The sequence below is a fragment of the Trichoplusia ni genome, chromosome 9 (assembly GCF_003590095.1).
Source record: "Trichoplusia ni isolate ovarian cell line Hi5 chromosome 9, tn1, whole genome shotgun sequence".
NCBI classification, from domain to species: Eukaryota; Metazoa; Arthropoda; class Insecta; order Lepidoptera; family Noctuidae; genus Trichoplusia; species Trichoplusia ni.
The window spans coordinates 12,051,756-12,079,308 of NC_039486.1; the positions used below are offsets into that span (position 1 = coordinate 12,051,756).

The 27,553-nt window shown below is 33.9% G+C and overlaps 3 protein-coding genes across 5 annotated transcripts; 2 read left to right on the plus strand and 1 right to left on the minus strand.

Annotated features, from left to right (window-relative positions):
• Window positions 1-8,880: 8,880 nt before the first annotated feature.
• On the plus strand, window positions 8,881-12,260 carry LOC113497528 (trypsin-1-like). The gene is made up of 5 exons (XM_026877105.1): window positions 8,881-9,099; window positions 9,482-9,598; window positions 10,489-10,655; window positions 11,188-11,339; window positions 11,764-12,260. The coding sequence occupies exons 1-5, from the start codon at window positions 8,912-8,914 to the stop codon at window positions 11,977-11,979; spliced, it is 840 nt and encodes a 279-aa protein (XP_026732906.1). The 5' UTR covers window positions 8,881-8,911; the 3' UTR covers window positions 11,980-12,260.
• A 102-nt stretch (window positions 12,261-12,362) lies between these two features.
• On the minus strand, window positions 12,363-19,868 carry LOC113497526 (SET domain-containing protein SmydA-8). Of its 3 annotated transcripts, XM_026877102.1 has the most exons (6): window positions 19,694-19,868; window positions 15,842-15,884; window positions 15,187-15,371; window positions 14,730-14,855; window positions 14,135-14,257; window positions 12,363-14,044 (listed from the first exon to the last, which is right to left on the minus strand). In XM_026877102.1, exons 1-6 carry the CDS (start codon window positions 19,705-19,707, stop codon window positions 12,952-12,954), a joined length of 1,584 nt encoding a protein of 527 aa, XP_026732903.1. In that variant the 5' UTR covers window positions 19,708-19,868; the 3' UTR covers window positions 12,363-12,951. The 3 variants fall into 3 exon arrangements, with proteins under 3 accessions (XP_026732903.1, XP_026732904.1, XP_026732905.1); XM_026877103.1 differs by lacking the exons at window positions 15,842-15,884; window positions 19,694-19,868 and adding an exon at window positions 15,456-15,786; XM_026877104.1 differs by lacking the exons at window positions 15,187-15,371; window positions 15,842-15,884; window positions 19,694-19,868 and adding an exon at window positions 15,394-15,455.
• A 2,267-nt stretch (window positions 19,869-22,135) lies between these two features.
• Window positions 22,136-26,440, plus strand: LOC113497584 (SET domain-containing protein SmydA-8). The gene is made up of 3 exons (XM_026877174.1): window positions 22,136-23,524; window positions 23,886-24,070; window positions 26,172-26,440. The coding sequence occupies exons 1-3, from the start codon at window positions 22,231-22,233 to the stop codon at window positions 26,307-26,309; spliced, it is 1,617 nt and encodes a 538-aa protein (XP_026732975.1). The 5' UTR covers window positions 22,136-22,230; the 3' UTR covers window positions 26,310-26,440.
• The last annotated feature ends 1,113 nt before the right edge of the window (window positions 26,441-27,553 follow it).

A 27,553-nucleotide genomic window follows, 5' to 3' on the forward strand; every position in this document is an offset into this window, starting at 1 on the left:
TTTTCTTTACGAAATGAATTGACAAAGACTACTAAAATCTTACTCAGAAGATTTATCTAAAACATGTCTTCACGTTTAGAACAAATACAATCTAGCTTATTGATTTTCCATCCACGTTACACCCGTCTTGCAGATCACAAGCATAATCTCTTGTGGGTCATGGGCCCTCAATTTATGATCACTCTGTATTGCCTTTAAACCCTTCGACAATGACACGTTCAGTGAATGCACATTGATTTTGATAAAGTATCAGCAGTCTACCGCCATCTTAAAGTTAGACTATTGCATCGTGGAAGGGAGACAACGTATACACACCGCATAGAGCGCTATCTCTCTCACAAATTAGCAATATTATTTAAAAACTCGATGGTTGGCCATCGGTTGCTTTTGAATATATTTTCAGTGGTGTTGCGACTTTTGATTAAATGTGGTCTTCGAACTTCCGATCAAGTAAATAAGAGATCAGATATAGTGTGATATTTAATCAAAATTTATTTTATTGTTTCAATGATGATTCAAGTCGAGCTCTTTGTTACATGTAATGTAGTAATCTGATTTCAGTATCAGTAATGTAATTTTTTCCGGGTTTAGACGCTATTGACTTCAACCCTCGCTGAGGGTACAGCGTGGGGATATTGGACTCTCGCTGACTAAAAACACCTTGGGCATACTGTTGGGCTGTTGTCCTGCTGGCCTTCTTCTCTAAGGGTAGTTGTGTCTTTCAAAAGTTAAAAAATATTTACATTGAAATAGTGCAACATAATTTCAGATCAATCAAAAATTAGGTCAGTGTCACACCGTTGGTTGTATTGTTACAGAAACACAAATAACGAATCATAAACTTTTTAATTTTAGTGTCATTTTCAAGGTTTATGTTATTTCCTTGATCTGAGGATTAACCTAAATGTTTGGGTTGCATTATGGCAGTGATATCGCCTTTGAATTTATGAGTGTCAACTAAAAACGGATGAAAAGGTTACTTATTTATAGGTTTAAGTTTAGCAATAACCTCAAGTGTCAGAATTTAATGTTTTTCGGCGAATATGGATGCTTCATTACTGCTTCTGTTTTGATTTTTATCTTATCGTTTTTATTAATCTTATGTGCGTATGTATTTGTCAAAATATTTAACAAGGGGTCATTGTTATTTTTCTGCCTTCTCTCCTATTCTCAATCATATGCTAATTGAGCAGTAATTTCCTTTTCTCCTTTTCCTTAGCACTCACTAAAGTTTTTTTTCGTAAGCACTTTTCACTTTTCCTCTTCTGCGAATTCATCCCCAAAATCTTAACAAAAATCTATATTTTGCTACATTTACAGTAAAAAGATATGTAAATGCTTTTCATGTACTCGTAATTTTGTTTACTAGCAAAACAACCTATGCCATACAAACACAGATAACAAATATACCTACTATCACTACCTATCACTACTTCATTAATTTATATCTCTTAAACACTATATACAACACGTACGACACAAAACAAAATAAGCCACACTACAAATAACCTTAAAACGACCAAAAAATCACAACATCACTTATCAAAAATCCACAAAAGGTTTTATCTTTTTGTCCTTCTACTAAAAATAGTCATTTCAAAGTCGGAAATGCATTTGCGGAAAAGATTCGTTTGTTATGTGGGTGATAAAGGCCTGAGGTCGGCCGAAGGTGACTGTCTGGTTAGGCAGTCCGGCCGCGCCCGCATCAACGAACGGTGATTTGTACTGTTTTTGAACTATTCGTATATGATGTTATTTTCTATTCATTTTTTGAACGTCTCTCGCTCTTAGGGATTGAACCCTTGTGTTAAGATTGAAGTCACATACATGAAAAACTTGGACTCAAATCAATCATTCTTGGACCTACGCGGATCGGACCTGAGACACATCGCACTGTGGGTTTGGAGTGTTGACCTATTGTTCTGGGCCATCCGTGCAGTTAATATAAGTTAATACTAGAGAATAGTACCTATCACTATTACCGAGAAGCTACTTTAATAATGTATGTATGTCTTAAAGACTTTAACACAAAAAGGAAATATTAGATGCAGAGTTCAAGGTCGCATTGATATTATTTGATTAGAAAACTTTACGGAAAGTAAATTTTTCTTAGAAATATGAGTCATTTTTTTTTAATATTTTTTGCTTAAATACATTTCCATAAATTATGCTTCAATGAACATATTTATTGCCATCAAACAATTATACATTTTGGACTTATTTTTCTCCTTTTTTATGTATTTTTTCCAAATTTCAAAGCCACTACATTCACTGTATATCAAATTAACAGACTGTACAATTACTTCATGTATTTATGCCACTTGTCATTATCTCATCCTTCAGTTGTAGAAGCCTACTGATGACAATAATTAATCACACTAGCATCGCATTAACATAAAATATAGAGCAAGATGATACCTCGCTGTGGACTTGACCAACTGCAATTAGCAATATGTAGTATGTTAGTTATTTTAGTGATACCACGCTTTCGTTTTCTCATGGACAGTTTTGGAGCCGTCAAAGATTATTTGTCTTATTTATGAATGATTTTTTGCTCCCTCTTCGGCATAGTGATCTTACTACAACCTGCATCGTGATTTTATCTAATTTTTGACTTTATTTAATTGAAAAATATTGTTTTTTTTTTACAAAAATAAGTTAATCAGTGGTAAGTCGTATAGCCTTTGTATATATTAAAATTAAGGGATCAAATTATAAATATCTATTTAATAGTTGATAAATAGACATTTAAGCAACACTTTTCAAAAAAAAAATTGGGGACCTACAGCTAGAAGATCATTCAAAGCCATACAACTTGAGATTATTCAACACTCCAAGAGGAAACAATAATGAATTGATTACATAATCAGTTCACGTAACTTACAAGGAATATATTTGAATTGCAAAACTGTATCATTGATTTCTTTGTTTTAGTATTTATTTACATATTTATTTTTGTCAACGTGTGACGTTAATTTTTACGCGCCTGAAATGTTTGTTATGTAAATTTTTAGGAAACGGAAAAGGTCTTTTGTTTAGAAGCCTTTTTATTGATTTATATTTTTCTGTCATTAGTCAAGTATGCAAGGTTTTCCTTAATTTAAAAAAAAAATTCCTTAATTCAAAAATATACATTATTTACAAAGCGTCAAAAAAGACATCCTCATCCCTGCCAAAGTCGGGAAACATGCCCAGAAGGCTGGCTATATTTTGTATATTGATATAGTTTTAAAAATGTAAATATTAGTTTAGTTTAATTTATTGTAGTAATAATTTACAATAAACTATATAATTTGATGTTATGTTTTTAGAGTTCATGTACGTACTTGCAATGTATATGTGTTTTTTTTCGTTTCATCGTTACAATAAAGTTCTTAAAATGATTCTATATTTTTTATTAATGGGCCCTGAAGAAAGACTATGGTTTTTTTAATTAAGTAAAAACAGTATTTGTTTTCTTTACTCCTTTAGCTATAGGAAAACACATCATGCAAAAACATTGGACAAGAAAATAGGTTCGGTAGGTAGACAAAATTGCGAAGCAAAAACAACAAGAAGAAAGATATAGCAAGTATACTGCCCAAGTTTTCAAAGAAAATAACAAAATCCTACAATGGCGACAATTTTACTAAAATCAAACAAAAAGTGATTTCTCTACAAACATCGAAAATCAACGTTAAAATGTCTAAAATGAAATCTGCCTCTCTGCCGTCTCTCATCTGTGACCGTTGGGAGAAGCTGCTATTGAAAAAAAAAACTGATAGAAAACACAAAGTGTTGTCACCCTATCTCTATGTATACGACAGTTGACATTGCATAGAAATATTTCGATAATTCATATGGTTATCGTTAACGACATGTGGTTCCGCGACTCTAATCGCTATCCGCCGAGGTCGCGACGAACCTGACAATGAATTTGTAACAGTGATGTGACGCGTACGTATCGATATCGATAAAATGTTTTGTTTACGGAGTCTTTTACATTAGTTTTGTATAGTTGATTGACTTGAGTTTTCATATTAATCAAAGACAGTAGGTATGTGAATGTTTGTATTGTTATTTCTTTCTTTTAATACACTTACATCTATCATTACAGGTTATATCACAACTAACTCTATAGATGAAGTTACAAACACGTTATTATTATTGTCTTGGTGTATTTATAGCGAATTAGTTTCATAAGTGGCCTGTCACCTTAGAACATACACTTCGTTTTGTTTTCTAACAACAATTCAATGGACATTTTTCATTCATGAATGTGTTTGTACTTTGTATAATTAGTTAAAGAACATTCAGTACCTCTACCATGAGTTTTGAGCGACCGGGCTCGCTAGCGTCTGCGTAAAAAATATCTATGACAAAATGTACAGCGCCCCTAGCGGTCACTTGACAAACTAAAATCGGTAGTATGAGTTGACAAATAAAACCTATCGAAACATTCAAAACGTCTTCGACAGCGAGTAGCGAGCGCGTAACGTTTTGCGGTGGTTTCTCTAAGAAAACGGTACCATGAGTCACAAATTTGACAGATGGTATCGACAAATACCATTACGATTGTAGTTAAGCAACTCACTTGCTAAACAAGGTGTGAAACGGTATTCGGTTTATAGTAATTGTTTAGTTTTGAGTATTTCTTGTGAGAATCATGTCGGCAAGAGAGTATTTAAAATCAAGTAGCACTAGTTAAAAGTCAATTTACATTGAATACACGCTGTCACTTTTTTACAATGAAATATACATACATAAATTCATTATTAAGGAAACGCTGGAAATAAGTCAGCGTTCACAGAGGGCTCCACCCCAACCAATAGTTCATTAAGTAATATTACATTATATTAAAATATACTGAATATTTTATGCTCTATGAAGTTTAAAATTATTAGGATTATTCAAACACTAGCTGTAGCCCAGGACTCCGTCCACGTGGACTTCAGTTTATAGCGTTCGGTCCTCGTTTCCATTAGGCTATCTCTCAAATTCAATACAATTGGTTCCGTAGGATTGGCGTGAAAGCGAGACAGACAGACAGAGAAATTTTCGCATTCATAATATTAGTTTCAATAGATGCACAGTTTATCGGTATATGAAACAATTCAACAAAACTATCGCGATCAATCGCAAGACATAGGTACTCCCCAAAGTTGCGCCGCAACCATTCCTAGGTACCCACGACATTGCTTTCAATTTAATAATGAAAAATTACTAAAACCCAAAAGAGCAAGAAGAAAAGTGTCCATCTATTTGTGTTATCAAAAGAGTTCGTATATCTACATCAACCGCATAATTTAAAAAAAAAACACTTTGCGAAACTTCAACGGCAAAGATGGCGACTTGAGCGGTTTGTTTTTTGCCATCGGAATTTAACGAAATTCTCCATAATCCGAAATCTGCGGATATATGTTGTCGACTCAAAATCAATTTTTTTTTATGTTTTGTTATTCATATAAGGTTTCGATCGAGTTTACCGTAGTCCTGCATGAAATTATTAATGTAGATTTGAAGCTTTTTCGGGAATATATATCTTACTCTGTCTTTTAAGCAACGTTAGAAAGAAACAACTACATTAGGCGTGAAGTGAGGCACGTTTGACAACATGACAAGTATGACAACACGAATACTACAATAACAATCGAGCTCTCGATAGCGAGCGCGTCAAGGTTTTTTAAACTCATGGTATGAGTCCGATTGTAAACTATTCGAACCGCGTTTATACGCTATCGACTGTAGTAACGTCATTGACGTTTTCGATGGCAACTCATGGTAGAGGTACAGTTCTTTTTATCGCTACCACCAACCGAATGACCTACGAATTTATTGATTTTCATTTATTTTATCGATCGGCCACACACTAGTTGCCCAAAAATACACCGACATGAATAACACATCGATATTGTCGATACATTTTCATCGCTCATCACTAAAATTACATAGGGGTCAGGCCTTCAAGTAAGCGAAGGAGGGCCAATACAAATCATAGAGCACTTAAATATCCTTATGTTAATCACAGCCGCGTAGTAAGAGCACGCACTTTGACACGGCAATATACACGAAATATACATGTTTATTTTATATTGTGTGTATATTTGTATATTTTGCCTAGACCTATATTTGCCGGATATATACCGTTGTTTGGTCACTGAAATCCTCAGATAATTGTTCGGTATTGACAAAATGTGTCGTGTTTTTGTGTTTTTGATTCTGTGTGTCAGTTATGGATTTTGTTTTATTAATTGTGAGTACCTTTTAATTATTTTAGAGGGATATTATATACTTATTCACAAAGTAGGGGATTGATAATATAGGGTTAAAGTTTTGAATTAGTTTTAAAGTATAATTAAACAATAAATAGGTATGCTTATTAGTTTTCTCGTAATGTCTTACGTTGACAGAATACGTAAATGGTATAAATTTTCAATTGGTCTAAGATACTATTTAGAATACTCTGCGGTAGGGTTAAATTATAATAAAAAAGATAACAAGTTATAAAACAAAAAAAAATTAATCTTCGAATTAAAAAAAATATATGGGTATTTTATTTCCTAATTAGCAATGTGTCAAATAAAAATTTTTAAATAGTGCTGAAGTCGGCTTAAACACATCGGAAAAAGTCATTAAATGCTCTATAAATGGTCATTATATTTAATCTTATAATACTTCCTGTATCATCGGTCGTAAATGTCATTTATTTTTTAAAACCTTATAGTTAAAAATATGTACTTGAAATAAACATAACTAAATAAAAATAATATCATAGTAAAGCAATAAATATTAATAATCATCCTGCTACCTTTACTTATTAGGGTTCCGTACCTCAAAAGGAAAAAACGGAACCCTTATAGGATCACTTTGTTGTCCGTCTGTCCGTCCGTCTGTCCGTCCGTCCGTCCGTCCGTCTGTCAAGACCCTTTTTCTCGGGAACGCGTGGAGGTATGAAGCTGAAATTTATCAATTACTCAGGTTTACTGTCCCTTGAAGCTGTGAAAAAATCAAACTTCTAAGGCAACGCAATCAAAAGATACAGCCGTTTATGCCGCAAATTTTCGACACTTGCAAGGGAATCAAAACCTACAGGGTGCTTCCCGTGAACTCAGAATCTAGAAATTTGGTACGAAGCAACGTCTTATACCATAAATAAAGGAAAAATTACAAAAACCATAAATTTTTAGTTACATACATAATTTTTTTTTTTTAATAATTTTAAACTTACTACCTATTTCCTCATAAACGCGTAGAGGTATTAAATTGAAATTCATACCAAATACTCAGGTCTATAATACCTTTAAGCTGTAACAAAATCAAACTTCTATGTCAACGCAATCAAAAGAAACAGCAATTTAAGCTGCATATTTTGAAACTCGCAAGTACTCGCAAGGGAATCAAAACCTAAAGGGTACTTCCAGTCGACCTAGAATCTTGAAATTTGGCACGAAGCAACGTTTTATAGCACACATAAAGGAAAAATTCCGAAAACCTTAAATTTTTAGTTACATCACATAATAATTTTTTTTTTAATAATTTTAAACTTACTACCTATTTCCTCATAAACGCGTAGAGGTATTAAATTGAAATTCATACCAAATACTCAGGTCTATAATACCTTTAAGCTGTAACAAAATCAAACTTCTATGTCAACGCAATCAAAAGAAACAGCAATTTAAGCTGCATATTTTGAAACGCGCGAGTACTCGCAAGGGAATCAAAACCTAAAGGGTACTTCCAGTCGACCTAGAATCTTGAAATTTGGCATGAAGCAACGTTTTACAATCGAGTCATATATATTTATATGACTCGATTGTCGTAATGAACGAACTTTGTAAACCTTGCAGGTTTGTACGGAACCCTCGGTGCGCGAGTCCGACTCGCACTTGGCCGGTTTTTTTTTATTCGTTTCAATACCTCACAGTGCAAAGGCCCTTTATGGTAAAGAAGGCCCTTTCTGTCTTACCACCCAGGGCTATGATGGCCCATTAAAAAAAAAGTCATATGTAATTTATGTAATGACGGACATTTTTTTATTTAAGAAAATAAAACACATCTAATAATATCACAATATTGTAATGATTAAATTGCCTTAGCCCGCTCTATTTTAATTTTTTGCTTGCCCGATAATCAATACAGTCTGAATATAATGTATATCTATAATAATATAATATAAGATTAGATATATTCTTTGGTCCAGATCGATATTTAACTGGTTAACAATCTTTCCTGAATAAATACGCAATAAAAAAAAGTAGCTACGTATATTAAAAAATACACCGAAATGCATTAAAAGCTCACATAATTTATCAAAACTTTCGAAGTTACTGCAAACACAAAGTAAAACTTTAACCTTCACTTGTGTAACAACAAAAGCTGTCCGTGACCAAGGCTTTGACCCACAGACCCGCAGTCTATATATAGCCTTTCGCAAATTATGTAGCCTATTACGATATGATTGGCTATATTTAGCCGCTGCAATAAAATACGAAAGACGCGCTTGAATCTGTGTTTTTTAATGATTTACCTGTAGGTTACCAATGAAGATAACAAGATTAATATCGTGTTAATTATTTTTGCTTCCCTGGAATACTTTTTCTAATATTCGTTTATCTATTATACTTTTTAACTACAAAATACCTATTATTTAATCATGTCGTATGTCGTCGTGTGTGTACACAAAATAAAATTAAACCTCAAAATAATTAATAGATAATAGTCATTTACTCTTTTCTGATAATCTAATCTTACGCCAAATGTGTCCCCCCAATCGATTTCCAATAATTTGTCACTGAACCTTCCGCCACTATGAATAAGAAAACCAGTAAATATTTTACAATATGATGTCTAACCTAGTCTAGACACTTTCAGCTAATTCCTAGAAAAAATCTGTGAATGAAAATGATAAGTGACATATATTTTTCAAACGTGTATGTTTTCAGTGGCAGATGTCGAATGCGGCATCGATGTGGCTCGCAGCGGCCGTATAGTTGGAGGCATCGACAGCTTACCATCGGAGTTCCCCTGGGCCGCCAGCGTATGGCGGCAGGGGGCGCACCAGTGCGGGGCCACAGTCCTCAGCGATCGATGGCTTTTGACCGCAGGGCACTGTGTATGCAGGTAATGACGAACAACTATGATTTTACTCGATACAAAATGATAGGACAGAAGGGTGATGTTCTTATTGAAACAGGAGACAAAGGTTATGAAATCGATCCTCTTACCTCAACTTTTCTACGAGGTGTTGAGCTTAGCTGTGGTCTATCAGACCGACCGTTGATACCCTGTATCTCTTGAACATGATTGAATACAGTAGAACGATACACAAGGGTATATCTCAGAATTACACAGAAATAGTCCAGTTGTCATCTTTTATAAGGATTGAAATCGCTTGTGGTGCACAGTTTTAGTTTTTGACTTTTATATTACCTTCCTATGAAATGATAATGAACTGATTTTAGAACACTGCGTTATAAAATAATACTATTATTTTTCCTTTCAGCGTCTTCGATGACTTTTACAAATCTAAACAGCTCTCTGTGGTCGTTGGCTATACCGACATATCGACTAAAGACGAGAATGAAGCTGTGTCTAAAATAATACCTCATCCAGATTACAAGTAAGCAATTAATGTTATGTTCTAATATATAAGCTTCAGCTCACATCTTTGAGCAAAGCGACATATCTTAAAGTTTGACTATCGTATTTGTAGAAACTAGATACCGCATTAAATAAAGACCTGCATATTTGTTTTTAAAAGGTTCTGGTAGGCAACTGTAATTAAATTGCGTAATCTCTTCTTTGATTTGGATTAAATACTTTTTTCGGTTTTCAAAGCCTATTTATTCAAACGAAAACATTGCATATTCTAGAAAAAAAGTACCTAATTCAATAAACTTTTCATTTAAATAAAAGTCTTTCTTTGTTTTGCGTATTTCGCAAACATATCAAATATGAAACTGATGGATAATAGAACATGTGTAAATTACTTTAACATGAAAAGTTTTATAATAGAAAATCTTTGAACCTACTTTCACACACATGTTACTTGGTGTATTAATGTGAGCATAGTACTGGCCAACTCTTTGATAGATCATCGAAAGTGAAATTAATATAGACAACTTCAAATGCAAGCAAGGAATCCCAAGTCCCCTATATTGGTAAATTTTAGTCACCAAGCTACTACCATGGTAAGCACCAAGAAATTTTTTAAACTTTAGTGTTCATATTATATCCGAAAACGATCTGAGATTTGCTTGCCGAGTTACCAGGATGGTGTAAAGCGGTATGTCACTCAGCAGCGGATTTTACTCCGTCTAAATAAATTACGGTACACTCACGCGTATTTATTGGGATAACTCAACTAGTTTCGGACCCGACTGGATTCCAACAAGTTAAATGATGTCACCACACCACACATCTCGCTACTGTCTTGCTTAGAGGAGGCGGTAGTTTCCCAGAAAGAATTTTAGAGATAGCATAACATAACATAACTTAAATCCTTTTTAGATGTAACCGAAAATCTAATGACGTAGCATTACTGAAGACTGCAAGACAATTGAGGTGGTCAACTGGACTACAGCCAGCTTGCCTGCCCAACTCTCAAACACAAGACTTCAGTGGTACGTCGGCCACTGTTGCTGGATGGGGCTTCACGAATGAGGATAGGGCAAAAGGTATGAAGATGGATTTTTCTAGCAAAAATATATTAAATCAAAATCCAGTCAGGACTAGAAGTCAATTTCAGTTCCATAATGAAATAATTTCTCAGTAGCTTGTAGAATATTGTATTTTTTTGCGTTCGGAATCTATTTCATACATCAAAACCAATTTCTTTATCTAATCCTGCAGTTTTTTTTTATTGTGCTAATCGACTTTTTTTCACGAACGTAAACGATAATTATAATCTATGTAGGCATAAACATCTTGGAAAAGTTAAATAAAGTGTGAAACACAAAACAACTTAAATTTATTCAAAATGCGTATCACTAATTTGCATCTAACCACAGGACTTTTTTTCCTTACGAATTTAAATAAGCCAAGCTCTTTTGTAGTATTATCAAAATTTTCTCTTTTAAAGCAATAGTGTACCTTTAAGAGATTTTGGTAGCCCCGGCTTTCGTCAACGACGTCAAGTATGTCTTGCTATCTCGCGTACGGTCTGGTAAGACATTTTGTGTCTCTGTCTTATGTGATAATATTTTACAGGAGACAGACCCAACGTTCTGCAGAAGACTGAAGTGGTAGTGGTGACCAATGATGAATGTAACACCTGGTACAAGTCCCAAGGTAGTAAGGTCAAGGTCATACCGACGCAGATGTGTGCAGGCCACGAAGTTGGAGGTCGGGACTCTTGCTGGGTAAGTATCTGTAGTATCATACCGACATTTTATGTTCATAGAAATATTATGATACATTTTTCTGTAGTTATGAATACTTTTTTATATTTTTACTGTTGAGTATATTCATTAATATTATATTATCGTGATTTCAATAGTTTTTTTTCAATTTCAATCGATTGTTTTACTTTAATTTCGTACCTTTATCATCGGTTTACTAAACGGTTTTTAATTCTGTTTAATTAATCTTCTTTTAATGAAGCCGACATTATCTGTACCTACAAAATGCACCCTTCTTTTAAAGGAGTTACAGAAATCTTACAAGTTTAAGTAATCACTCGTTTAAATGAAATTAGAGTTAATTAAATTATCTATAAACGAGAAAAGCTCTGAAATAGTTATGATTGTGATAATTTAACAACCTTTTTTATTTCCTCATCAACAGGCTGACAGCGGTGGTCCCCTGATGATTAGGGACGACAGACGTCACGTGATGGTTGTTGGGGTAGTTTCCACCGGCAGTGGCTGTGCAAGACCCAAAATGCCAGGAGTGTACACCAGGATATCACGATATACCGACTGGATCATCCAAAGTGTTAACAATGATAAAGCCAGAACCGGTCTTAACTGGTATCCTAATTTCAGCAGTTTTTTTGGTTGATGGAGAAGTTTTATGAGATATTGCGAAAGGTATTGTTAAATGATAACAATTAGCTGAAATTCATGGTTTGGTCAAGTCTTTACTGTACTTGACTTCACTGGAAAAGAGCATCTCTTTTATATGCTACAGTGATAACCTTATTATAATAATTGAATGAGTCGAATTATTCACAGCAAAAAATACTAATGTTCAATGATTATATGTATTCATTTTAACACTAAATAATAGAAAACGTGTGAACAATTTATATAAAAAATGTTTAACGTTATTTTGCACTGCAAGACAGCTTTTTGTTTTTAGATTGTTATCCAAATCTTGTTAAGTTTATTCTTTATCGAAATGGTTTTGTTAATAAGGTAATGTGTAGTGATAAAATAAACACATTAATGCCTTAGTCTTTATTTACAAACTTAGATAATAATTAACAATTTTGTGTTGAATTTTTACAGTACTTTTGTACAGCTGTTGTTTTGTCATTAACATTTTACGTAAGAGATTTTAAAATAATGAAAAAAGTAGTTTAAAAACAGTGTGATAACTTTATTCTGTATTTACACCAGATATGTTGCGAGGATGTCTAGATATGGTGTCAAAATGTGTGGGGTTTCCAACAAAAGTGTGAAACGAAAATGTGTCATAAGAGGATGTGTAACGGAGAATGATATGGGCTTTAAGGATGCTTTGCAACAGACATCAAACCTTTCAGTACGACGCAAAGCCTTGCTTGTTTCAAATGCGCAAATCTATGTCCTCTGAGTCTTTTCTATAAGACTTATGCTAGCCGAGTCGAAATGAATATAGCAATTCTATTGATTCGTTGCAAACACATCTCTTGCTACGCATCCTCGCACATGACTGGTGGAAAGCTTTAAAATGTGTTACTAATTTTAAAGAAAGGTCTGTGATATTACAATTTAAGATATTAATGTAACTAATAATAACCTATTAGTATGTAAACAGGAATTAAATGTTTTAAATCACAATTTCTATTTGATTGCAATATTGATCAAACTTATCCTTGCTATTTCCTATTACGGAGAACAGTTTCTTTCCAGAATCCTCGTCAATATCATCTTTAAGGCTTTGTAAAGCATCTTCTATTGCTAGCTTCGCTTCAGTTAGCAAAGGTTTGATAATTTCTATCTTCTTTTCCTTAGGATCTTCATTGATTAATAAAGATTTCATAACTAGAGCTGTATGTAGTTCATGTTGTAAAACACTGTTATACAAACTTAGTCTAGCATTTCCAGGGTCTAAGGTCTTAGTTATACCAACAAGGTCTCTACACATTTTTATTTTCTTGTCTAAAATTTCCATCGACGTGTACCCTGGCTCTCTCCCATACAACTGAACTAAAGAGTGCTTTAACGAGTACATGTGGTAATGGTTAGGATGCAGAAACATTGACAGTTTATTGATGAGATTTTCTAGTACCTTAATCGAAGCACCCATCATTAGTACATCTTCGACTTCTTCCCCCATTTGAGATATCAGCATGTTTACTTGAATGTTATTTACTTTGACGGAGCATTTATCGCAAGCCCAATCGGTTTCATCATCTAAGGGATCTTCAGGTAGATGGGTTCCGCCACAAAGGTTGGTTCCATCTCCCAAACATTTCATAGCACTCAGATATGTACCGAGTTCTGTCGGATCACTACATCTTGGACATTTACAGGCAAAGTACTTTGCATCCTTGAGGTGTTGCCTTCTAGCCTGAGTGCCCCATAACGCGTGGCTATACATTGTCGATATATGACTATCTTTTAGGATAGGAACAACAGCTTTGGCAGTAATTTTATACAGTTCATTTCTATCTTTTGAAGTGACAGTGAATGTGTGTTTAGTATTTGGAGTGCAACTATGTTCCATTATACAAGTGTTAACATACAAAGCAAAGAGTTCAGTTCCTTGTGGTAAACGGATTTCTAGAGCATTGGTATCTATGATTCCACATATTCTGTGAATCAATTCTGGAGTTACTTCTTGTAATTTTCCAGATTTTTTATCTAGTTTACTGAAAAAGTTGTTGATCAGGTATTTGACGATGAACTCGTTCGCCTCCCTGCAAAAATAAAGAATTATATATAGGAGTTAGATCTTGTCGGAGGGTATTAAAACGTAAAATTTTTATGAATAAGGTAAGTATACTAACTCATATGCTTCAGTGCCTGGCATCCGACATTCTATATGAGACTGCATCTCCATCAACTTGTTCCAGCCTTCAGGGTCTGTCTTCTGCAGCATCACACATCTTAACGGGAGCAGAGCATCATGCCTGAAATTTTAATATAAATTAATAGTAAAGTAATTTATCACGACTGAAGTGGCAAAAGAAGCAGAAAATATTCGCCGAAATGTTTTTCTAAAAACAATCAGTTTTGTGCACTTAAAGTGACCAAAATGATTTGATCCATGTTTTTAAACACTCCCGCAGTAAGGAATTCAATCCTTACATATATTACAAGACTCAGAACAAGCATTCGTGGATCACACAAATGCTTGTCCTACGAGAGGATCGAACCTGCGATGCGGTTTGGTTTGGAGTAATGTATTTTTAAAAGAGTAGGGATATAAGGGTTACAGTTTTTCACTTTGATAAACAATATGATAGTATATAATATGTAAAATAATAATTACTTCTTGCTAGAAATTTGTTTTGGTTTTTTTCCACCAGTCCTTTCATGACGTGACCTTCGAAAATAGATAATACAAAAATTATAAACTTATTGCTAAAACAAACAATTTACCTGTAGTAATCGGCCATGTTATTCAATTCACATTCGGGACGAAGGCTAAGAATTTCACATTCGCCTGCGTGATGTCTTGGATCTTTTAAACCAGGACAGTTGCCCGAACAAACTGGCCAACCACACCTGTAAAATACAAACAAGACAAGCCTATAATACACAATTATGAGAGCTCAGTAAGAGTAAGTATATTACCTACTAATCGCTTGCATTCTAGCTTTTGCAAAAAGGTTTATATGAAAAACTGAAGTTGGGACGAATGCCTTTAAATATTTTTGAACTACATTTTTGTAGTTCGAAAATATTTAAAAACATTCAGCCTTTTAAAAAATTTACAGCCAAACCATTGATTTTTAATACGTATTGAAGGTGCTGCTGGTGGTACAAAAAAATCGTCTCGTCTTGCACTGCATCTCCTGGTTTTTTTAACAGGTTTAAAAAACAAAAAGAAACTTACTTCTGACATCTTTCCCCAGCCTCAGTAGATACTGGAATATAACATCCGACGCATGGCATGACAGCTTCTGGGTCCAGCGTAGCTTTTGGTCCGAATACAATTGGCTTCTCATTAATAACTATGTCCCCAGGAGTCAAGTCATGAGCAGCCACGAGGTATCTGCCGAGATCATCAGACCTTTTCGCCTGAAATTTAAAAATAACTTACATAATCGCAGTTTATGACTTAGATGTTGTGACGTTGCAGTTAAACAGTTGTTCTGTACCCACATTTTCAGTATCATTAGAGGTTTTTGCCAATTTAAAGGGCATCTTTAACACCTAACACGAATATAGACTGAATGCCACTTGCAAAGACTTAAAAAATAGTTCAAAAAGAGTGCGAAGTAATTTTAGAGTAAGAATAGTAGCGCCATCTAGCCTTCATCAAATAAACTAAAGTTTGTAGCGACATCTAGAGACAACAATAATTCAAGCTGTCTCGTGGAGTGTGTTGAGTATTGGTATCCAACTTGTTCGTTAGATGGCGTTCTTATGAGTTACCTACTGTACAAGCTTTCATTTTTAATTAATGTTATTATTTTACCGTAGATTACCCAAGCACTGGTGTGCAACTAATTCAATGAATATAAAAAAAACATGAGTGATGTTCTTACCACAATATTTGCAACGCTGGCACCATTTTCTTGCCCAGCTTTTCTATAAAATAAGTAGGTAATATATTTAGACTGTTATTTAATTATCAATTTCATCATTATTTTAGTTATTTCAATACGTAAGGAAGAAAAAGTCAGTTTGAATGAGTGAAATTATATATTATAAACATTTATCTGGGAAGTGCTTCAGTGTATTCATGAAAAATAATGAAAAAATAATAAAAGATATTCGTCTTTTACGTGGATAGGAGATATTTATTTATATTTTAGGAGATAAGAATTTTGAAGTGGCGGAAAAAATTAACATCTTTTTACTATACGGTAGTTTAGTGGTACCTATCCTTGTTAAGCGCCACACCATTTTAAGTTTCAGATAACACAATTTTATCTTACTAAACGTACAGTAATTTCGGTCTACATAATGCCAGACGTGCAGACGTATAACTGACCCCTACAACAATGGCTCCCATTTACCATTTACCACATTCAACACACCTATTACCAAAATTACAAGATTCGACATATCTCAAATTAATAATAACAATGTTTTCAGGTACCTAACCGTCTCTTAATGGCTTTTCAACAAGCCATTTGAATAAGATCCTATGGATCAATAAATAAATAAAATAAATCGACACATGTCAGTCGTTGGCAGATCTCAGTCTAGTGCATTGGTGTCAAGGTGGCAATTAAGAGAGTAATGATCTCACCTATTGGCAGACCTATATTTATCAAGCGATTGCAGCTGTTATGGTTATGAGGCGTTAAGGGCTATGACTGTTATGGCCTTGACTAGCATTTGACTATTTAAGATCATGTCACCTGATATGTACTAGTAATCTAAAAGTTGTGAAAGCTTGGAAACTATAAACCGTAGCTTACTAGTTTATTCAGTTAAAGGAATTGTTTAGAGTAAAGAGCTGTGTTTTATTCTTTTTTTTAAATAGACTCCCACATTAAGGAATTTAATCCTTCTGTCGCGGGGGTCTCACAAACATTCAAGTCACATACACAAGACATGCACTCGGGATAAGCATTAATGGTTACACAAATGATAGTCCTACGCGGGGATCGAACCCGGCGACGCGCCACGCTGAGTGGGATCGACGAGGTGACCTCAACCACTCGGCAACTATCGTTTTAGTCCTAGTGATATAATATGTTCAGCATGAAAAAATAAGATTGTAAACCTCTTAAATCATAAATTGTTTCCAGTTTTCACAATTCGACCAAGATTTAGGCCGTACTCTAAATAAAACTAACATGTCTAATTAAATTAGTGATTTTAATATAAAATGCTTCTAAACTAATTTTAGTCTAATTAATATAAGTCCCTATGATCTAAAATTGTCTAGTTTAATTTATAACCTCGTCAGATCACTAGGCGTAATGTATGATGATGACGTCTTAGTGAAAATAAATCTGATGCAAGTCGACCTAGAAACAGTGCCCTACTGGTATCAAGGCTGAAGCAAAACATAATAACCGTTTTATGTTTACCACTGAATTTGGAGAAAAAAAACAATAGGTATCAAATTTATTGTTTGTTAATCATTATTTGTTTTTTTCCGAAATGCTTAATGCTTTTTTGTGCTTCATTTTTGTACATCTTAAATGTAGGGATTGCTTTACTTATCATCATTTTGTTTTTTTTTCTTTCCATTCTATGATTGGATTGTATATTTTCCTCTCTACCCTTATTTAATTTTTGCAAATTAGTAATTTGAAATTTTCGAAAATACTACCTACTTTTTCTCTTGCCGGGTCTTCTCAATAAAATTTAACTTTGGAACCGCGTCACTAACCATATAAAAGCTATAAAGTTTAAAAAAAGGCCAACTGAAACAGAAAAAAAATATGTTTTCTTAGTAAGAAAGTAACGCACAATTAAATCACCTCGGACTATCCAAAAATCATCATAATCACCCAATTCCACATCACAGTACATTCTTATAATTGGCATGCGACCAGGCACAGTGACGTCGCTCTCGGCATCTTCCTAAACGATGCGATGCTCTGTTTTATTCATTGTTTTGATACTAATGGCTAGATAAATCTGTCTGGAGATAATTGAAATGTAACTTTCGATGCTACAAATAAAATAAAGCTAGATGATAAGTTGACACTTGTTCGCATTTTATTGGCTATTGTGTCACTCGTAAGCAATGTTTTGGAATTTACTATGAGTGAATAGTTAACTACTAAGCTTTATTTTTTAAACGACCCTGATTCTTTGTCATAATGTATTACATACATTCAAATCGCAGGAAAAAAAACACGAAGACCTAGACTAATAATTGGCAGATTGAAAACTTTTGTCCTATACAGAAGCGAACTGGTGATCATCGGCGTTTAAATCTATACGCAGCAGATATGTGTGCAATTAGCTGGAGTATTTTCTTTTTTTTTATATGAGTATGAGCTACTAATGCAAATTTATCGTACCTAATATTTATCGTTATTATGGTAATTAAAAAAAAAATAACGTTGCATCAAAACCTATCATCAAATAACTGTGTTGCCTCCCAAAACCCAGCGTTGAAAATAATATAAACACTATTTATGGCGCATACCATAATATTAATGATACGACGGCAAGACTATACAACGTGCAATATTAGCCCACGGAAGTAAAAAGAATGAACTATGTCTTAGAAACCAAACGTTTATCTGATATGTTCCAAAAATAGAACGGTGTAACCCAGTTCGTTCGTTCCAGGGAAAAGTGCAGTACGTGCCAAATATAATTTACGTTGAGGCAGAAGAAATATACGTGAACATTAACGATACTTGTACAAACATTACGTTTATGAGTTGCTTCGTAATTTACGAGTAGATGACAATTTCGTCTAAAATTTACAGTTAGAAATTCATAATCTTACAGGCTATAAAGGCTTGTTGAATTATGAATTGGTTCTTGGATTTTGGAGTTCAGTTTCCAATATACTTATCATCTTGAGGTTTTAATGTCTAGGGGTTTTTATTTTTCTTCAAAAAAATCCTTGGTATTATGGATCATTTCACATAGTAGTTGTTACTCTTGTTAGATTTTAACATTAAATAGGAATCGTACTAAATACTGCCCATCTATATTTTTTCTCAATAATTTGAGAACACGTTCGTAACCTGTACTAACTTTGACCAGAAATTTTAGACCCATCATTCTGAGTATTTGTCAGTCTCATAAGTGTCTTATGGACTGGTAACCTAAGCATCTATCCAAGCTGTCTTAGCTTTCAACCTTTATATTTTGGCAGACTCGAAGGCGGCAAACACTTGATACGCTACATCTTCATAGACCTTGCCAAACTCCACTTACGACTGATGTTTATGATTTAAACAGGTTTCATTGAGAAGCAGATTTTACTAAAGAACAATTATTGCTTTATGATCAATTTAAACCACATCTACTTCGTTATTTTTTGGAATATCGTTTAGCAGATGCATTTTCTCCTTAGACTAAATGACGTTTGAATTTTAAGTCTGCGTTTCTCATGTCGCTCTCTGGAATCATATACCCTGATTGAACATAGTTCCAAATATTCTGTACTGAAACGGCGGGAATATAATCGCTACAGTTTCTATTTTAGTCTCCAGCCTCTTTATTTGCTGACGTCACTCATATCTGATGCTATAGGTGTATTTTCTGGACAACGCATTTCTATGTCCTCTACACATAAATTACCATTATTTAATTGTCTTTAGTTATTATAACTATAATGAAATCTGGGTCAAAACACATTTTGAATTTTACTTTTAACACTATATTGAGTAATATTGATTGCTGTTGGTTGTGCAGAATTTTCGAAAAAAAATATGAAAATAACTATTTATAGACAAAATATTACTTACATATTTTCGCTCATTATTTGTGTTACGATCCAAACTTTTTTACAACACTACTATAGATTTTCCTTTTTTCTAACCGAACCACACTTTTTCACAATTTTTTTTACGTTTTTTTTTCTCCTAACCACTAAAATGTATTGCGCACGAGCAACTGACGCCGACTCTACGAAGGACTGAATGTAGTTTTGTATTGCGTAACGCTCGAATATGTGAATGAACTAAAAAATATTTAAGGAAAATGGTTTTTAAGAGTTTTTTCGTGAAATAGTTTTGTCTGTTGATTGACGACTTTTGCTATTTGCTCTATTAACAGAAACCATTTGTATAACTAGATTAGTTGAATAGTTCATTGATTTCTAAGTTTTAATGAAATTATTTTCATTAAAATAAATATAAAATACAGCTCATAAAAAGTTTACCTGATTTGTCGTGACTTACGATTTAACTTCGATTTTACACACGCATACTCCATCTTTTTCATGTTTACACCTACATAGATTTAAAAAAAATACCAAATTCCGAAATTAATGAAGAATTATGAATTAAAATTCATATAATAGTTGATGAATGACAATATTTATCAACAGGACCGCATCGGTGGCTGTTTCTGCAGGGTATGGCACGCGATGGCGTTGCCAGCTTTCTGTTTACACCATCGATTCTAAGGCTTTCTACACACATTTCAATAATGAGGGCAATCATTTTTTCTGTGATATTTGAAGTACGTACATAACTGTTCAGAAATTTAAAAAAAACATTCTAATTAATTGTAATCATCACTTAAAAGATAACAACGCGAAGAACAATATTTAGTGGCAAAGCTTTTTAAAATTTGTTGAAATACAAAATATGTAAAATGTATGGTTGATCAAAGTAGTTGAATTTTAAGAGCATTTTAAATCAACATTATATTTAAAAAATTACCTTAACCCAATTTTAAAGGTGGGTTTATACTTTGCTTCCATTGAATTACTAATTCTACAGTGGAATTTCTTTAATTTATTAATACTTATATGATAAAGCTGAAGAGTTTGTTTGTTTGAACGTACTAATCTCAGGTTCAAATTGCAAAATTATTTTTGTGTTGAATAGACCATTAATCAAGGGAAGCTATAGGCTATATAACTTCACGCTGCGACTAATAAGAGCGAAGATACAATGGAAAATGTGGAAAAAGTATTCATCTTTGAGGGCTTCCGTTGCGTGCGCTGCAAAAACGGTTCAAGATATTTTAACCACGTGGACGAAGTCGCGGGCAACAGCTAGTTATCTATATGGAAGCTAAGTGCAAACTTAGCTCCAAAATATGAGCGAGAGCTTTTAAATTTGGTATTGAAAACCTTTTTCAATCTTAAAGATATTGAATAATTTGGAAAACTTGGCCAAATATTAACAAAAAAAAAGCCTTAACTCCCTAGATAAAGATAATAATCATCAAATAATGATCTTTAAATGGTAAGTTGCCGTGAATGATAAAGTGATAAAAGTTGCCAAAACAAATAATCTCTTAAAAGTAAGAAGTGAAATGCTTGCTGGCTTGCTGCCGATAAATTATAATCGGCTATTGTTGTCAGCCAAAAGTACTATTGTAATAGAAGGTCTAAATAATTGATAGGAGAGTTTGTTTTAATTCAGGTAGATACAAATTAAATGCACGTTCAATTTTATAGAAACAAGCCGACTAGGATTTTTGGATGTGTGATATTTCTGCAACTATAAAAAGACACTCACGCTGATTAATCACTCAAATGTTTGTTAGTAAATACTCTGTCGCGTGACTTATCGAAAAGCTGTTAGATATTTATATTATTACTAGCTGTTGCCCGTGACTTCGTCCGGTAAGAATGTTCCCGTTTCTCCCACATTTTCCATTGTAACTTCGCTCCTATAAGTCGCAGCGTGATGTTATATAGCCTATAGCCTTCCTTGATAAATGGTCTATTCAACACAAAATATTAAAATATTATAATAAAATATTTTCTCAATTCGAACTAGTAGTTCCTGAGATTAGCGCGTTCAAACAAGCAAACAAACTCTTCAGCTTTATATGTTAGTATAGATGTGTATAATATATGTATGCATCTTTAAATGATATTTTGTATGATGGTACTTTTCTAAGCACCTTTACAATTTGAAAGTTGTAATATAGATTAGAAGAGTAAATACGGCATTAGGGTCATATTCCTACTATTATTCAATTTGACATAAAAATAGTCCTTAAAAAAGGAATCACGTAGTAGAATTTGTTTTCTTTTGGTATACTGTAACGTATGAAGACGAAGAAGCTATGTTTAGTTTTTGCTTTTAAGAATCAAATTATCGAGAAAGGTCAATCAATATTTTCACTGTATACAAAAGAGCATTACATGCAAGCAACATTTATACTCGTATTTGCTGGCAACGATCCCAAATCTTAACTGTCTTGTTAATTATGCATGTCTATTTAGAACGAGTATTGTGTTTGATACGAAGCGGAGTGGCCGTGCATCGCGGACTAATACAAGTAGTAGTGCCTTAAGAAAAAGTAGTTCAGGCACGAAATGCCAACCTGTGAAGTGTGCCAACAACCCGCTAACCAGATCTGCGGAGGTTGCAAACTCGTCTACTACTGCTCCAGACCACATCAAAAACTGGGATGGCGCGAAGGCCACAAATTCAAGTGCTGTGCCTTCAAAATCCAATATTCGGACACTCTTGGGCGACACATGGTGGCCACCAGGGACATACAGCAAGGTGAAATGATCCTCAAGGAAAAACCGGCAGTAATAGGACCCAGAATCAGTTGTCCAGCAATATGTTTGACGTGCGGCAAGAACCTGGATCCGAAGGAGTATACGTCTAAATGGGATTACCACAAATGTTCAAAGTGCAACTGGCCGATGTGTAGCGCCGAGTGCGAGAATGCTGAGGTACATAAACCTGAGTGCAAAGCTATGACGGATAGAAAATATAAATGTGATATTAAATACGAAGGTCCTAATAAAGTGCAAGCTGCTTACTGTGTTATATCACCACTTCGGGTCCTATTAATGTCTCAATCGAACCCCCTGCAGTATGAAAACATTATGAATCTCGAGTCCCACTTGGAAGATAGGATAAACACCCCTCTGTACTTAGTTTTGAAAGCTAATTTAGTGACGTTCATAGTTCAAGTGCTTGGATTACCGTTTGACGAAGAAACGATATTGAAGGTCGCTTCTATATTTGATACAAACTCCTTTGATGTACGAACAGCAGATGGTACAAAGAGACTGCGAGCTATTTATTTGACAGCATCAATGATGGATCATAGTTGCAAACCGAATACAAGACATATCTTTATGGGTGATGAACACCACTTAGCGATTATAGCTACAGTACCGATAGCTAAAGGCGACCTCATCACAGCGACGTATACTCAATCCTTATGGGGAACATTAGATCGACGAAAGCATTTGCAAACAAACAAGTTCTTTGATTGTGAATGTGACAGGTGTAAAGACCCGACAGAATTTGGCACTTATTTAGGTAATATTTACTGCTCCATCTGCAATAATCCATTCAGTCCAAATACCGATGGACGCGGTGCCATGATGATTTCAACAAATCCATTAGACGAGAATGTGCCTTGGAAATGTGAGAGATGTGAACATTTTATTTTGAGCAAGCAGATGGTGTGGGGCAATAACGCACTGAAACAAGATCTCTACAAACTGAATAAGAGCGATCCAAAACAGTTCGAAGAGTTCATTGAGAAGTACAGTCAGACGTTGCATCCAAGCAATCATCTAGTAGTGCAAGCCAAGTTGGCATTAGTACAAATATATGGGAACTACAAGGGATATAGCTTATCAGGTATACATATGACTGTTGTTCTAAATTTAGATGAGATGATTGACATATATTTACAGTACATGTGTTCTTAACCTCAATAGCGCCAGTGCGCTGAACAACCCATTGGTTTACATTCCATAGCACCAGCGTATTTGTATGATTTTACTGCTATTGTTTTTGGCAAGTAGGTCATTCTTACTGGAAAAGCTCGAACTAATAATTCAAAGAGGATTGATGTAGCTATAGCGACCACAGGGCAAAATTGATGGAATTAAATTTTATAACTAAATTATTTCGATATTTAGTTGCCAAATTATACTGACTTGTATTAACTTCATTGTAGATAATATTTTTAACCTTCTGTTTTCCAATTTTGTCATAGATCTATCAAATGCACTTCTTCGGAGAAAAATAGAGCTCTGCCATGAATTACTGGAGATAGCTGATAAACTGGAACCGGGATGGACGAAATTCAGAGGAACCATACTTTTAGACCTGCAGGCAGCTATGACGGTGAAAACTAAAAGAGATTTTGAATCAGGGAAGCTGACTAAGGCTGGTGCTCAGGTAAAAACAAATATTTTATCGACATAAACCTATTATCATATCAAAAGAGAAAAAAAATGTTGGAGTTTTTTGTCTAACGGACTAAAAACTCATGAGAACCATATAAAATCTAACAGAAAATCGAACCAAATTTCTTTAAAAGCGGAATAAAAATATCAGTTTGGTAAATATCAATTTATGAAATGAAACTTGATCACAGTACTTGATACAGTTCGCAAAATAACTGTTACAATTTAAACTGGGCTGCATCGTGCACCGGTCGTTGAGCTTTCATAAATACAGTGCCTGATGACTGATTCATTCTTACCATCTGTCAGCAGAACAAATCAAAGTTGTCTGGCGTTTCGTCAAAAGCTTAATGCAGACAATGTCTTATCCCAAACATTGCAAAAAAAAAGAATTTATAAGAGTTGAAATAGCAGGCATAGTTGAAATTTTGTAATCCATTTTTTCATCTAAAATGTTTTTATTCAGTTTTTATTTTCTTAAATGTTTTGGTTTTGTCTTTAAAATTACCAATCGACCAAAATCCAGTGTTTTCTTTTAGTTTCAAACCTCTTTACTGTTTGTTTTTTCATAATTATATCGGTTTTTCTATATAATTATGAGTATTATTGATGAGTACGTATTATTGTTGCATTAAAAAGTAGCTGAAACAGAAACAAAGATATAGCACTAAAACCAGCCCAAAGTAGCATGAGCACATAGTAGTAAATGTTGATACCTAAATATTAGTTCCGATTCCTTCAGAAAAAAACCTTCTATTATTCCTAGCCTTCGTAGGACATGGAAATTTACAAATCTACATTAATCAGTGTCTATATCACAAAGGCATAAGGTTCATTTTAGCAAATCAATGTCAGTATATCATTGATCAAAGAAAGTTGGTCGGTTGATCGGTTTTGCAACACGATCCAAACTAAAATATGAGAATAGATTATATATCTCTAACATTATAAACTGGACCAGTGCCAAACAAAATAACTGCTACTGTTGACATCTCGCCCTATATTTTATAATAGCGTGATGATAAAATTGATTATAATAAAACGTGTATACAGTATGCATCAAAAATGTCATGTTATGTCACACAATAATTGACGACGTATATTATTCGAAGTTAGAATTTTGCAGGCGATCCGTTCTCTTGTCGTATCGAGTAAACAATAACATTATATCGACAAAAATATACTCGAATTAATATTTGGAAAATTGGTAAAAATAATTCTATTTACAATTTGTTATGCGACCAAAGAGTTCAAAATAAATACTTATGAAATTTTGGTACTTAAGTATTGCTATTAAGTAATTGCTATTTTTATTTCACACTGCAAGAGTTATACATGATCTAATTATACCCTTTTAAATCAATCAAAAATTCTAGGCGTATATTCTAATGAATCACAAATATATGCCCCATTTATCTGATTTGTTTATAGATACATGCTGTATAGTTTTACATGTTACAGCTTTCATTTGATACTTGAGTGTATTTGAGACGTTTTAATGCATAGTTAAGAACGTTTTGACTTTTATCACGTGTTTGAAACCCACATCTGTAATTTTTTTGTGTCCGACAATTTTCGATAGTGATGCACTAAATGTCAGTGCAATGTTTTTGTTTTATTCAGAGCTACGTATTCGGTTCAATACTAGACGATTTATAACGTCATAAAGTCATACCGAGTTCCTTCGCGTTTCGAAAGGCAGGTTAAATTGTTTGTCCCAGCTGTTATTAACACATTTCTGACAGTCTTTACGGATAGTCAGAAGCTAGATCTCTGACAACCAGTCTAACCGAGGGGTATTGTGCTGCCAAGGTAACTGGGTTGAGGAGGTAAGATAGGCAGTCGCTCCTTATAACCCTACTGGAAGCAGTTCCCAACTTAGTTGGGAAAAGGCTAGGATGATGATGACGATGCGTGGCCTAGCAGTAGGTACATTCGGCTAATATAGAACCTCATACTAAACTTTTGGTTCAACTATCCATTTCATGTCGTAGTTCACAGTTTTTTTTTTCAGATCTGGTAATAAGGACTCAGCGAGTCATTTATTCCAAAAACAAGTGAATAATATAGGTAATGTTTTTTTTTATTTACAGGACGAATTAATGGAAAGCATGATGCTACTGCAAGAGGCGACGAATATATTAAGAGTCGAGCCTTACATGAAAGATACGCTGGAGGCTAAGATCAACGACCTTACCAATTTCTTGGACTCAACAGCAGCTGAAACTTAGTACCTAGAACGAGAAATATATTATGATCGCATAATTAAGGAAAATATTTTTTTAAGTCGGGATAAGAAAACTCCTCGAAGGAATCTCTAACGGATCGTGAAGAAGAAAGAAGTTTAAAAAAGTGTGACTGTTCTGTATGTAAATGCTTACGACTTGCTGTAATATGAGTCAGTCATTTTTTTTAAGTAAATTAACGTAATTTTACTCATGTAAAATTAACAATTTAAAAATCTATTAAACTTAATCTCGTCTAAGAATAACCAAGGAATTTAAACCTTGTGTCGCGGAAGGTTTCATAAATATTCAAGACATAGGCACAAAGATGACCGGACTCAGTATAAGCACTCAATACAAACGCTTGTTCTACGCGGGCTCGAACCCGCGACACGTTGAGGCCCCAGGCCAAAGCTATTCAGGTTTGGCATGGGGCCTCAACCACTCTGCTATCCGTGCAGTCAATACTGATGAGTAGATATAATTGTTTCGTTTTCATACATTAATAGTCTCTTCTAGTACCCGAAACTTTCAAGAATTTTGTAATTAGGTATTAATTAAAATAAATAAAGGCATCGATACCAAAAAAGTATGTATACGTATTTACAAGTAAATAATAAAAATATGTCTCTTTATACTTATTTATTACATTTTAAGGTAAGAATAATGGTAACTAATTCTATATCTCTGTTTGAAAGACAGTTGTCTATTATATAGTTAAAGTCGATACGTTTAAGTATATCAATTAATTCTATTTAGTAATTATATTTGTTAAAAAAATATCTATCTCTAATAAACACTTGTTTTTATATAAATGAAATTTTTCTTTACATAGTACAATCATGTCGAATCTGGCCGCATTGACAATTATTTTAAAATTCAGATCGCCTATAACAACTTTTTAAGTAGTACCTCCTTTTGTAGTTCTCGCTAAATAAAAGACTTAAATAAGACACTGAACAATTGATTAACACAAATATAGTACTAAAATTAAAACTACAAGAATTTAAAACCTTAAGTGCGATCTTAATCTAATTGCAATGATAGGCATTCAAGTACAAATATTAAAAACTCTTGTGATATCTGAAACGGTTGTATTCTATTGAGAGTCATGCAGCCTTTTTAAAGCTTACCTTAAGACCATGCCTTTTAATCATAGCCTTATGTACGCCAACAATCTTCATACTGCACTTCAAATAAACAGATTGAACTATTAAAAAAATCATATACAGCCTATATCTTCCGCTGAT

What these genes read in the sequence shown, in the direction of transcription:
- LOC113497528 (XM_026877105.1), top strand. Translation starts at nt 8,912, where the DNA reads ATGTTTTCAGTGGCAGATGTCGAATGCGGCATCGATGTGGCTCGCAGC. An exon ending in GCAGGGCACTGTGTATGCAG is followed by an intron (nt 9,100 to 9,481) that starts GTAATGACGAAC and finishes TTTTCCTTTCAG; the next exon opens with CGTCTTCGATGACTTTTACA. An exon ending in GAATGAGGATAGGGCAAAAG is followed by an intron (nt 10,656 to 11,187) that starts GTATGAAGATGG and finishes AATATTTTACAG; the next exon opens with GAGACAGACCCAACGTTCTG.
- LOC113497526 (XM_026877102.1), bottom strand. An exon ending in GCTGGGGAAAGATGTCAGAA is followed by an intron (nt 14,856 to 15,186) that starts GTAAGTTTCTTT and finishes TGTATTTTACAG; the next exon opens with GTGTGGTTGGCCAGTTTGTT. An exon ending in AACATGGCCGATTACTACAG is followed by an intron (nt 14,258 to 14,729) that starts GTAAATTGTTTG and finishes TTAAAATTTCAG; the next exon opens with GCATGATGCTCTGCTCCCGT.
- LOC113497584 (XM_026877174.1), top strand. Translation starts at nt 22,231, where the DNA reads ATGCCAACCTGTGAAGTGTGCCAACAACCCGCTAACCAGATCTGCGGA. An exon ending in CAAGGGATATAGCTTATCAG is followed by an intron (nt 23,525 to 23,885) that starts GTATACATATGA and finishes ATTTTGTCATAG; the next exon opens with ATCTATCAAATGCACTTCTT. An exon ending in TGACTAAGGCTGGTGCTCAG is followed by an intron (nt 24,071 to 26,171) that starts GTAAAAACAAAT and finishes TTTTATTTACAG; the next exon opens with GACGAATTAATGGAAAGCAT.